Source organism: Cydia strobilella, chromosome 13 (genome assembly GCF_947568885.1).
Source record: "Cydia strobilella chromosome 13, ilCydStro3.1, whole genome shotgun sequence".
Lineage (NCBI taxonomy): Eukaryota > Metazoa > Arthropoda > Insecta > Lepidoptera > Tortricidae > Cydia > Cydia strobilella.
This window is the reverse complement of record NC_086053.1, coordinates 10,841,514-10,855,611: the sequence shown is the minus strand read 5'-3', so window position 1 is coordinate 10,855,611 and position 14,098 is coordinate 10,841,514. Positions and strand designations below refer to the sequence as shown.

The 14,098-nt window shown below is 37.3% G+C and overlaps 1 protein-coding gene across 4 annotated transcripts in view; it reads right to left on the bottom strand.

Moving 5' to 3' along the window:
* The window catches only part of LOC134746618 (protein drumstick), a 39,380-nt gene that overhangs the window by 4,175 nt on the left and 21,107 nt on the right, over positions 1 to 14,098 (bottom strand). For 3 of the 4 annotated variants that reach the window (XM_063681047.1, XM_063681045.1, XM_063681048.1), the window contains exon 2: positions 5,849 to 6,108. In XM_063681047.1, coding sequence (XP_063537117.1) covers positions 5,849 to 6,066 — 218 coding nt within the window. In that variant the 5' untranslated portion in view covers positions 6,067 to 6,108. Of the gene's footprint in view, positions 1 to 5,848; positions 6,109 to 6,443; positions 6,643 to 14,098 lie in introns of those variants that run through there. The other variant, XM_063681046.1, reaches the window with a different exon arrangement.

Genomic DNA, 14,098 nt, shown 5'->3' with positions numbered 1-14,098 from the left:
ATCGGCCGATACGGCATACGGCCACAATGGTGTAAAGGGCGCAGGTGACAGCATTTCCACTTCCGCGCGAGCGGGTTACTTCGTGCGCACCCTGTATGTGGCTGTGGGAACTGCGCGCTTTGTTTCTGTATACAGGCTGCTACAAATACAGATCTATATTTGAATTACTGTAAATTTAATTCTGATTGTTTAATTATACTCGTAATTATGCTGATTTATTATCGTTAATATATATTTTTAGTGAGAAATCTGAAAATATTAATATGAACTAAACAAATATATATATATGTATTATAATACATCTTCATTCTTATATATTATGTGTTAAATATATTTTTAAAATTTAGTTGATTTAGTCCTATTGTGATTTCTATTATGCATGTAGTACGTACCTTAACGTTATAGTTAACAAGATATAGGTACAGTAGGTAGGTGTACTCGTAAGTTTATTTAATTCATTCCAAACATCCTGTGATAGTTAGATGGAATACTAATTAGTCCCTATTGCCACCTTTTCTACGGCGTGAACAATCGCACGAGATCGCTTTAGATTTATATGGGAGTACTGCATTAAGTCTATTCGAATCGATTTGCTCTATAATTAAACTTAATTTAGGTACTTAAATCGCATTGCTATATATAACTACTTATAGGTAGTTATGGAATTCGAATAATGTTACTATGTATTATTTATTTTTCATTTAAATAGGACTTGTATATCTGTACAAGAGTGCACGGATTTTCCATATAGGTAAACATTTATAAGTTTTTTTTTTAATTGTTATTTGACTAGAATCTTAACAGATGTTTTAGCAATCACATTTTCTTTCTCTGAAAGTTAATTTAATAATGAATCAATTTTACTTCAAGTAAACTAGGTATGTATGTGTATTGAATACGTTTATTGATAAAATCAAAGATAGATGTAGTGGTACTCTATGTTACATAATTAGACATTTAACCTATAGGTATAGACACTTGGCCGTAAGAGACTTGACTGACAGACTGACCAACGTAAATCCCTAGTAGCTAAGGTTATTAGCACTAGCACCTATCTTCATCTTTAGACATACTTTCTTTTTTTTTTTCAATCTAGTTTTTAATTCACTAACTGGTCGCCCAAGATACAGGCTATGCCTAGTTTGGGAACCCCTGTTCATACTGTTTTAAATGTACCGCTGTATGCGCGCAACCTGGACCTCATGTATACTCAATCTGCAAATTCCCATCTTTGTGTGCAAAATAAATATATTTTTCATTTTTTTCATTTTTCAGATATAATTCCGTAATAGATGGATACAGTCTAAGGAAAAAACGTGCCTCGAAAATCAAGAAAATTTGATTCTCGTTCAGAGGGCGCTACTAGTTTTGTCCAACTGTCGTATAGATGGCGTTGTCGGTTTCGTTTGTTATTTAACAATTTTAACGCATATCAGTGAAAGAACATGGGTCAAAATCGTAAAAATAATTAATGCAAATAAAAAAAATCATTTACTATATTTAAATACATTTTATCATATTTTTATAAATCTTCATTTTTAGTTTTAAAGTGTGTCGACAGATGGCAGTGAATTTACTGGGGTTACAAAATTTACTATGACAGTACCGCTCTAGTATAAGTTACTCTATGATAAAATTAAAGTACCTACACATGCACCTACTTTACAAACTCTTTTTGATATTTTAGTCAAATGTTTGTTACCGAATTGAATATATAGGTAATTCACAAATACTGAGCCCTGTACTTTAATTAAGCCAATTAAATGAATCTATCGGGGATTGCGGCGGATCTAAGATGGGCGATAAGCGCGCCGATGGCTCACTGCGCTAACTTAGTAGGGCATCGGGCGCAATTAAAGCATTTTGAAATATCGTGCGCCATGTTAACCTAACGTAGGTATAGGTATTGTGAGTTCATCATGAGTACACAGAATCACACATACAGCAAATAAAAAAGGGCTAAGGGTAGGTTTCTAAGTATTACGTAATAACACTGACTGCCAATTGCCAAATCACTGATCCTAAGCTTATAAATCTATGGCAGTAGATAATATCCAACACACCAACCGACGCCGATAGGAACATTGTAAGATATTAAAGAATCCACGTACCTATCTGTCAACGCGGGTTCATTAAACTCGTCAAGACGTAAAGCCGCGTTTACACCGGCGCTCTCGTGTCACTCAGATTGCGAACCGGCGGTTGTCACCCGCAATTAACATACAATGTGTTGGTAGCGACGAGTTATAGTGACGGGGTCGCGACCCTCACCTATGCAAATATCATCTTAGAGACAATGTGACGTTACGAAACTTTCTCCGCTAAATACCATCCATATAAGCCAGCGGCAGCAGACGAGTCGTGAATATAAAGTACTTTGCGTGCCATTTCAGATGCTCTGACCATTTCTGGTTTAGATAATGGTAAATGTCAGCGTTACACATTTGCGGTAGGCTTGTAGTTGCGCAAGTTGAGCTTGCAATATGAACGTTTACATTTCTTGGACGCTTAGACGAAATAGGAAAAAAGACCTAATGACCGGCGATGTTCTTCGCGCGTCCTTTAGCGTTGCTTCACTTAGAAAGTACCGTCGACAGAGAAAACAAAACGTTCCGTGCGACCCATCGCACTGTATCGCATCCGCTACCGAGATCGTCGATAGATCGCTCACGCTCGAGTCGTGAGTCGTGACGTGCTCGTGTGTTAACGGTTCTTAATGGGCACTAATGCTTCCGAAACTGTGCGAACGCGGACGGTAGCCCGCAAGAATCGGCACACGTGATTGCCACGGTATAATTTGCAGCTTATGCGCCGACCGTACAAGGAACAATGTGTACCGCGCCTAACAGTTCCGCAATTTGCTGCAATTTCGCAGGGCTACGTATTTTATAGTCTGTTAGAATTTTATCTACATTCAGTGACGGAAGATAATCTTGTCAATCTTTACAGCCTGCAATTGGGTGTTGCAGGACTTTATGAAACTTATCTCTGATGGAGTTGATACTGTGTAGCCATTTTGTGGTAGATATATATATTGTTTTGTTATTTTATTTGCACTGACGAATCAAATTTATGACACTTGATCCATAAAATGCAATAAACCTTAATTGAACTTATTAGGTTTGGTAATATTTTACCATCAGAAAATCAGTCGCGCAAAATAATTTAAAAGGTTTCCACCTTTTTATGTCTATTAACGATTTAACACTTCAATGTATGTATTGAAATTGAAAGTAAGTCTGAATGAATTCCAATCATAAAGTGGCCTTGCACTTTTGCAGCTGGGTCTAGACAGGGCGTGTAAACATGGCGCCTGAGAGAAAAAAAACCAGCGTTTGTAGTAGCAATGAAAAATATTTTCACGAACGTTTCTAAGATTTTCAAAATCCGTCCGGTTTCACACTAAAAACAATACCCTCCACTCGTCAGTCGGTTAAAATTCCTACCATTGACGGAAGAGTAACCCTAAAAGTACGTAATGATGTACATCATACGTACATATACGTACGGCGTGTGAACGTGGCGCCGTGAGTGCCCTAGGCCCAGTACCGCTACCGACTGTCGATTGTTTGCTGAAATAATTACATATCGCACACTTCCTGCTATGGGATAGTTTTTGGTAACAGTAGAAAGATCGTTGTCGTTATGGAGCAATTACGATTACCTACTAGGTTGTTTACCTATACGGTCGCCGAAACAAAGTACTTAGTTAACAGGCAACCGACGAGAGAACGATCCTAGGTACTAAAATATCAGCGCCATCTGTAGCAGTTATAAGTCAATAAATGTTACTTACACTTTTATTAACTTTATGAGTAATAGTGTAATAGGTAATAAGTATTATGTATTATGTTTGTCATAATTAAAGGATTATTTAAATAACTAAGTTTATATTAAAGGTTGTTTTCTTCAGCCCAACATTTTATCCAGTCTTTACAAAGCGTTTAATTGCAGTTTATTTTTCATGGTACCTACAAATCACCTTTAAGAGCCCATCAACGTGCTCACTAGCACCACTGCTAAATTGTGATTATTCAAAATTAGAGATAGATATTCAAAAAAGGGAGCCGCTACGTACTGTATTTTGTATTTAGGTACCTTTTGAATACATTATAATAGTTTTTACGTTGCTGGATTCGTCGATCTATGAACTCAAAACAAAAACGGCCGTTTTAACTTTGGACGCATAGATTGACGAATCCAGCAACGTAAGAACTATTATATTGTATTTAAAAGGTACCTAAATACAAAATACAGTACGTAGCAGCCTTTTATGAATATCTATCGTAAATTTTAAATAATCACAATTATTAAGCAGTGGCGCTAGTGAGCACGTTGATGGGCTCTTAAAAATTGTAATCTTAATGGCATTTAGAACCCTTTGTTATGTGAAACGCTAGACAAGGTTTATCATAAATCCCAAATTGAGTTCAAGAGCGTTTCGTATCTCTCGTGTTAGCATATATGTAGGTAACTGCATAAATATTTTTGTTATCTTGCTTGATAAATTGTACCGTTTCGGAGGTTGACGTTCTTTATGTCTGTTTTATACTTAAATGCATACACGGTGCCTTGTTTGAGGCCCTACATGATAGATGTATAAGTGGGATATTCATAGGTACCTACTAAGGCATTTAGTGCTGAACAACCAAAAGCAAATTTTGTCACTATTTTGCACTAAGTAACAGTTTCAGGATATCACTAAAAGATGGAAAATTATTTAAGTTGTTGTTACAGTGACATCACTGTCACCCAAATGGGTTGAGGAATCTCAAAAGGAATGAAAACGCACGGACAATTTCTTGAACAGTGACCCGGTTTTATTGCTCTTGAGTATATTAATAAGGTATCAGGATGCCTTTATCCAGTTTTTTTGTTTTGAAAAAGCATGTCAACAGAAACCTTTGTGAATTTATATTTATATGGATTTCGTTTATTAAAAAATCTATCATTTATTTCATTATCGCAACTTAGCATCTTCCACTCTTCACCTGACACCACATACTAAAGCAAAGATCTTGTGCACGTATTTGAGTTGACTAGATATCTATAATAAGATAGTCTTGCAAGCATATCACGCACGGCCCAATATTTACGTCTTAAATGCGGAAACCGGAGCCCATAACCATAAACGTACCTAATTCCTAAAGGATCACGGTTGTGAAACCGTGTAACAGTAGGCTTGATCGGCAAGACCCTAATGCGAGCCGACGGGCAACCGCGACCTTGCGGCACCTGACTTAACCGCGATCTAGAACGGTATGTTATGGTTGTGCTTTGTTGAAAAGAAACATTAATCAATTTTTTCTTGACCATACTCTATCCATAGGCCCTAGTCAAGGGATGACAAATGCTACGAAAAGTAACGTAACTATTTCCATACATTATTTAAGTTTTGGAGTTTTCTATCTACGATTGTGTATGTCGTCTCTTGTCTATCTTGACTAGGCCTCCTTATCGGATGTGTTCGTGCAGTATTTTTAATTTAAATGAATATAGGTATCGTACCGCTAATTAATGTTTAAATACACTTACGAAATTGCCGACAACGGCGACAACTACCTAAATTTGACGACGGATCCTATTGTTTTGTTTTTATATATCCAACTTATTTAAGTGATTCCTAAAATATAAATATGTAACTTCAATATATTAGTTATAGAACAATTGAATAATAGGTAGATATTTTCCTGAACAATTTATAATATTAAGTTTCAATGTTGCGAACGAGAATGCAAACTAATCAGTCGTTTTTCCGTACAAATATTCTTCTAAAAGACCCTAATTTTCTAACCCATCACCAACCAATTCTAAATCGTTATCAACACCACCGTTATTGACCACTTACCTATGCTGGCGTAGATTATCCTGGCGCTTGAACGATTTCCCGCACACCTCACAGCTGAACGTGAGCTCGGGACTTTTGTGCGTGCGCTCGTGTATCATCAGGTTGTAGGACTTTGTGAACCTGCGCTGGCAGTACTTGCACACGAACTCGCACTTCGGCCGCAGCTTGCGCCTGAAGTCCCGTGTGTGGTCTTCGTCGATTTGCATCACTGCGAACATTTTGTCTGTTCTATCTTGCTTGTGCGACGGGCGGGGCTAGGCCTGCGACAATGATAACTTATCAAACGAGACGTACAAAGAATATTACACCTTAAGATTAAGATTATATAGTTTAAATTCAAGTGTGTTTGCAGTGTAGCAATCGTATTTGTTTTACACGTAGGTACATATGTGTATATGTAGGTAGGATCTGCTTTTGTTGTTATTTAAGTACGCATTTGCATAGATGAATATGGAATAGATAAGAGTGCCTAAAAAAAACAAACATATATTAAATAACTGCTTCTTTCACTCAATCAAACTTAATTACTTAATGTAAATTACTTTCAACAAATTATTGCATCTAAATTTAATTAACCTAAGTATCAAATACGCACCTTGAAGACGAGTTAATCGTTTTACAAGCAAAGTATGTATTAACACTTTCACTGATTTACGACCACATTCACCTTTAATTTAACTAAAAATCGCTTTCTATTACGTATGAAACTAATTAAAATGAATTACAAACACAGAGTAGAAAACAAGAAGTGTCAAGATACAAATCGAGACGTGCGTTCAGGAGCAGGGGCGATTAGCAACTGAGCCCGAGAGGGTGCAGAAACTACTGATAACGTTACACGGAAGGCAAGCCCCCTCCACGTGCGCAAGAGTGAATGAAGTAGCCACGGTAGGCTCCTCCTGTTTCAAAGAAAAATGACCTAAGTATCCTTAAGCATCATACGCAGTTAAGCCCAGTTTCGTTTAAAGTCCGACGGGGAAATACGGCGAGCGGCCAGTGCCAGCTAAATTGTTATACAGGTGGATTTTTATGGCATTTGTAAACTGGTCTGTTTTGCAATTGCGATGCCGTTCTGTTATTTCTATAATTGATGTAAGAGTGAGTCATAATTCATGATACTTTGTGTTTTTTTTTGTTACGATGATTGACCTGCTTTTAGGTAGGAAGGTATTGAATTTGTTACATCCTACTCGACAATATTCAAATATTTATTTGAATATTGTCGAGTAGGATGTAACAAATACATCCGTACATTCGTACTTACATATTCTTATTTTGCAAACTGCCTTTTCCTCTTTTTAAAGTTTTTTTTTGGTATTTTATTCGATTCACTGATTTAAACTTTCACGTTTTTCACGTAGGTATTTATTTTAACGGGACGTAATCGCGTTTATTTAAGCTTAAAAATTACCTCCGACGTTTCGAGGACAGCATTGTCCCCATGGTCTGGGGAAAAAACACACAAGAAAAAAATGCACCTATGTCTTAATTTTGAATTTGTTAACATAGTTTAGTTTTTACTTGTGTTGGAAATAATGTATGTACCTACCTAAGTATTTATCTACTAGCAAATGCAAAGATTTAACAACCAAGCGATTTTTAGCTCTCTATCCGATTTTTATGGTCTATTTCCCAGCAATGATGTTCTAGACTTCCTTACTTTCCTCGCAATTTCCCTAAATATTCCCCATTACATACTTACATTACTTACCGTATCCACGTGGGAACGGCCGGCTCGCGGCTACCGTGCGATCCACTCACGCGCAATTAAACTCTTAACAAAAACACGCATCTCCATTTCAATACCCCTTCAAAAGTCAACTTTACTGTCCAAGCATTAAGGTTAATTTTATTTACAATTAGTGATAAAGGATATGTTGTTTAAAAAAGATGTTCAATTGTTGATGATTTTTGACTTCTGTCATTACCGCACCCTGAGGCAAGCGCTTTCTAGAACATTTAGTTCGGGGCTTGGAAACTTGGAAAGCGACATCGACACGACATTTACGTATGTTGGTGCCTGTATTCAACACGCATGAAGGGATATGACTAAAGGTGACTGTCCGTTTCCAACCGCAGCTGCACTGCTGCTCCGGCACTACTGCGGCGGCCCAAACGCGTCGGTGTTATTGTCAATTTCCATAGTAAAATGAATGACGATATCGACTGCACGTAATATGGTGATTTTAACGTTTTCCCGACCGCAGCTGCACTACTGCTCCGACACGTCGGTGTTATTGTCAATTTCCATAGTAAAATGAATGACAAGACCGACTGCACGTAGCATGGCCATTTTTGCGTATTTGGTGTATTATTGCAACTGCGGCTGCAGACCGCACGTCAAATCTGTCACCTGCACTGAATTGTCTTTAATCACAGATATTAGTAGTTTTAAGCAAAGAGGATATAACCACTACGTTCTAAGGAGTTATTACACCCACGGATAAACAACTACGATGGTACCGTCGCCATATATCGCAGATATATCGGGGCGGCCAAGGAGCTCACAAATATCTGAACACGCCTTTATTGTCAAGGCGCTAGAGTGCATGTTCAGATATATTTAGCACCTCGGTCGCTCCGACATATCTGATGGCGACTGTAGTACTACTGTAAACATTTTTGCTAATCTATATTGAGCCATACGAGTATCACAGAGCCAGTTAGGAAACTAGAATGATAGGTCCGAAAAAGAGAGTGTCAAATTCGGAAGTTAACTATAGTCTGGCAAACCCTTCGAGCAACACCGGCTTCCGACACGTCGGAAGGGAGGAGCCCAAGCGATATCTTACCGTACAAATCGTTCTGCCATTTTTTGCGGGGGAAAACGTGCACACAGTCGCACTTCTCACTCACTACTTGCAAAATCCAATCTCTAATTAGGATTGTTCATTTTTTTTATGTTCTATTTCGAAAACCATTTCGAGATATTAGGTTTTTAAACAGTTTCCGACATTTGCTGCGATATAATAATCGAGGATTGAAGATATTTCAACAAATATACTGATGACCTTAGTTTGACCTTCTCGCGAGGCTGAATATAATAATGTCATCGTATAGTAAAAGTTATCGAACCATAGTAAATAAATCCGTCACTCACGTAATTGTCAAAGATGTCATTGTCATCAATTGTCATAATAAAAAAATTCAGTTAAACCGCTAGTTTCTTACGATTTGATTTATAATTTTTAATACCTAAACAGTAGATTTTGATTGCTTAATATATCAAAAACCTTGTTTCCACTTGTGGGAATGATTTACAAAAATTATAGTCCGCGAAGACCTACGTGAAAGACGGTGTTGTCGTGAAGTAAATGTGGAATGGAATACTTCAAGTGTTACACACAATATTGCTGTAAGGATCACGTCGATGTAAGTATAAATTAATATTATTTTACTACGAATATTTAAAAGTCCATTTTGGTGGTCGGGTCACTATTACCTATTTATTTTCTGTGATGATGTGGCCAGAATATCTAAAGACAAACCGTTTAACACAGCTTGTCCGCTACTAGCTCCGTTTTACTGATTTGAAGTTAAATTCAACAAACAGACATACATATACCTATATGTAACTTGCAAGCAATAAATCATATACATACAAAAATACATAGTTATATTCAAAATACAACATGAAACTGAAAAGATAATTTCTAATTTCCAGGTACCTACAAGTTGCAGTTCAAGGCTCAAGCTGCTGATATCACGATCATGGCGGACAAAACTAAAGTTAATAAAGAGTTGTGAAAAATAAAACATGTCTTATTTTTTACTTTTTTATTATTTTACGAAAAACCTGTTTCCCAAAAAAGTGTATACATTATATGTTCAACATGTTCTGCACGTAAGGTTGACATTGAGGGCTTTGTTTAGTAGCATTCAGTTGAAGTTGATTTAGGTTCTACTCTTGTTGATCCAGAAAATAATTGTATAGTTTATTATTAAATCTATGCCCACGCCCAGGCACTATTCTTGCTATAACTTTACATTCTCCGCCTTCACTAGAAATTAGTACATTATATACATCCAATAAAACTAAGGTATATAACTTAAGGCAGATTTGTGGAATCAGCTTTCACAAATTTAGCGTATTATGAGATTATTGATTTAGGGATTCAAATAATACGACGATATTATTTATAGATTCATTAAATAAACTGTTCTTTTATTTTTTCGTAGTTTTGCGAGGATAGCTATAAGCTCGACAGGGCACGAGCGATAGAGAGGCAAACAGAATACCGAATATCCGGCAAAGTGGCCAAATACCGAATAGTTGCCGAATATTCCTGGCAACTGTAATTGTATTGTAATATATCATATTATATAATGTCGTTTATGGTGACAATTTCTCATTTTGTCATTGCAAAGCCATTCCTGAGCTAAATAAAAGAAGCAATCATTTATTTTTATTACAAGGGGCAAAGATGTTATTTAATACCTCATGGTAACATATTGATATCCAAACATACGAAACGATACAAAATTGAACCACGAGAGAAGTGAATGGTTTAAAATTTAGAATATTGACAGTTGCGGAGGTCTCAAGGCATGAGGGTTAAACAAACTGTGTTACAGTGCAACACGTAATTCTTCACACCAACACGAGGAAACCATTTATTATTCAAATTAATTTATTAAAAGTTCTTTCTATCGGCCAAGGCGAGGGAAATATCTTTCTTCATAAAGGATTTCTTGTCTCGCCCGTCAAGTTTTATATGGATGGTGCGGTCATATCATAGAGTGCCGTCGCCCATTCACACCTGCAACTGGACAATATGAAGTGTAAATTACAAATTATTTTATTCATCATACTTCACTGTTTGGTACCTAAGGAAAGTGAAATTGGCTTAATATGGATACTTAGAAAGATAAATCTCTAATATTTTGCTAACACCGAACGACTGCCTGCCCACCATTGGATAATTTTATTCTTACGTGTCGCATCGTCATCTCCAGAACCCACGAATCACTTTGCAGAAATCAATAAAAGGCCTGCTAAAAGAGCCTACCTGGCATGGTTTTGAGGGGACGTTTATTACAGACTTCTAAATCCAGCCGCACGTTTCTGACGGCCGAGTACCTATACGTGATGCAGGTGGATCAAGTGCGCACTCCCCCCGTATATATCACGAACTCCATGAGTCCCGTTTCCGTCGGATTGCTGTGTGCGGTGGTCACGCATTTAGGCAAGAGGATGGGGAAGAAAATTTCACATTGTGAACTTACCTTAATGTTAAGAATAATTTTTCCTCTGCATTAATTTTATTTGAGTAATTTGATTGTATTTCGTCAATTATTAAGTCTCATTCAATGTTGAATTGCTTTTCATTTAATCGGCAATATTATCTGAATAAAGGATCACCATTAAATATCAGATTTTTTATTAATATTGCGTAGCTGCCTTCGTCGGACTCTGACTATTGTAGAAAGGCAAACTGGTCTTCTTTTTCATGTAGCATGTAGCATTATCGTCACTCGCTTCACGTAAAAAATACAAAAGTAAATTAGTATTTTATTTGTACGTCTGACATTATATGACTTGACATTGACAAGCCATCAACGAACGCTGTCGCGACTGCACGCCGCAACAGCCGCAGTCGTGCTGCTACAGTAGTGCGGCACCGCGTAACGTCGCAACTGCAGTGCAGCGGCAGTTACAAATGGACAGTCACCTTAAAACAGCTTGCTTCAGTACAAGACTGCATGTCTAATCGACTTACGACTCTAATACTTATTTAACAAAATGTAAATCAAACAAAGCCAAGTTTTTACATACCTAAACAAACACTCTTACTGAAGTTTTGCCAGTTGTTATTTGGTTGTTATGCCATAATAAATTGGCGACTGGAAAAGTACATTTGTTTTTTCCGAAATACGAACTACTAAACTCCGTCAGCATCAGCATATATGTACGAATTATGTAAAATACCGTAAATCACAAAAAATGGACTTACAGTGTTATGCCTGTCAAGTACGGAACTATAGCTCAGTGCCATGCTATGGTCCACATGTTAAATACTGATAAAAATTCGCTGAAATCGGCATGGTATGATCACATGACCAGAAAAGTCCTCAATATAAACACCGGTCCAAGAAATCATGGAAGACAAATGAAATGGGATGTGGCTAGGCAAAGAAAGTGTAGGGTGGTCTTACGGTACCATATGCATAAAATCTGTACTAGTTAATATTTAAGAAATAGGGACAGGAAAACAAACAAGTGGTTTCGGGAACATAGTAAAGTCACTGATGTAACCAGACAAATGGCGAAACTGAAGTGGGAGTGGGCTGGACATGTGGCCCGTAAAGACGGCTCGTGGTCGTGGTGCAAGAGGCTGGTAGTGTGAGACCTTGGGGAGAGTCACGTCCAGTAGGAAAACCAAAAATGCGTTGGTATGACGACATCAAAAGAACAGCTGGATCAAAATGGGTACAAAGAGCACAAAATAGAACAGAATGGCAAAGATTGAGGCCTACATCTGAAGGATTGAAAAAGGCTTAAAAGAAAAGAGAGAAGAAGAAAAGATTTAAGAAATTCAGTTCAACTTTTTTCCGAGTCCGACCGTATTTATAATATCAGATTTATATAATATATATTCTCATTTCTTTTATTTATTTTATTTTATTTTCTTATAGAGTAAATCCAAGCTAACTTCGTACGACTTGAACAAAACAAAGTGAGGAAGTGACATTATAAACGACATATTTTTATAGAAATTAGACATTAATTATAAACATTACCCCGCTATCTTAAATGCCATGCACAGATAGCTTTGTTTGTCCGACTAGCTAAAACTAAAGTTTAAGTGACACTGCATTCCAATTTCATTTTTAGGGTTCCGTACCCAAAGGATAAAAACAGGATCCTATTACCTACTAAGACTCCACTGTCCGTCTGTCTGTCTGTCTGTCTGTCATCAGGCTGTATCTCATGAACCGTGATAGCTAGACAGTTGAAATTTTCACAGATGATTTATTTCTGTTACCGCTATAACAACAAATACTAAAAAGTACGGAACCCTCGGTGGGCGAGCCCGACCCGCACTTGTCCGCCTTTTTCAATCTCAATTAGTTATTCCGCTGCCGTCACAAATATGTGCTAAAGCTTAATAGTCAAGGAAAACAAAATTAGATTATAATATGAATCTTCTCAAATGATTTTTACGTCTAAGACCCTAATCTGTTAAAGAAAAGCCATTGTTTCAAAATCATTTGAGAAGATACATAAGTCTGTTAATTTTCTCGCGTCCCAAGTAAAGAAAAATACCTAGGGTTCTTAGGGTTCTTGCTTCGAATACGTGCATTCTTGCGTCATTTCACCTTTAAAATAAACAGAAACTCAAGTCAAAACGCAACCACAGTAACGAACGCATTCATACGCAGATTTCTTTGTATGCCCGATCATGAGTATCTGTTAATTATCTGAGATTTGTTTATTTCGGAGTAGTAAATGTTTATTGGCCAATAGAAATTTCGCCGTTTTAATGGTCGTGTTACGAGGCCTAATGGGTGATCTGTCATGAATGTCGAATAATATTTTGCTTTAAGGAAGCAACTACCTACAGTCCTACATACTGTAGCCTATGGATTGAACGGTTGGGGATAAATGTGCTATGCCTACCTTTGCCAGGGATCTGGCTGTTTTGGGCCAGTACATACCTACTTCCAAATTCTTAGTTGTCAGGTCCATAAGGTATTTGCCAGGCTTTTTTTGAAAAACCGGGTTATTAGGTCTAGGTTAGGGCCTAGCAATTCTACCCGTGTATTTTCATTAGTCGTGCGGGCGGATTAGAGTTGTAGTTCTTGAGAGAACCAGTGTAACATGAGTCCAAGACCCATCCCAGCTACAAGTAATCGTGCGAAGTTTACTCTGAGAAGATTGAAAAGTCCAATAGTTTCGTTAGATGAACTAGTCCAGTAGTCTCTTAAATAGTTAGGTATAGTATGAATTTTCTCAAATGATTTTTACGACTAGCGTCGCCATTCGGGAATTAATCAGAGATTCACTAGATATGAAATAGTAAAGACATGTGATATTCCACGGCAAAAGGTACCTTTTGGCGGCTGGCGCTTACGTCGCATAGCGCGCAATTTATTGCGGCGCTATGCGACGTAAGTGCCATCCAATATTAATTGGAGCGGCGTTAATAATAGCGTAAGCGCCAACCGCCATAAGGTAGCTTTACCCGTGGGACGTCACATATCTTTACTATTTCATATCTAGTGAATCTCTAATTCATTTCCCGAATC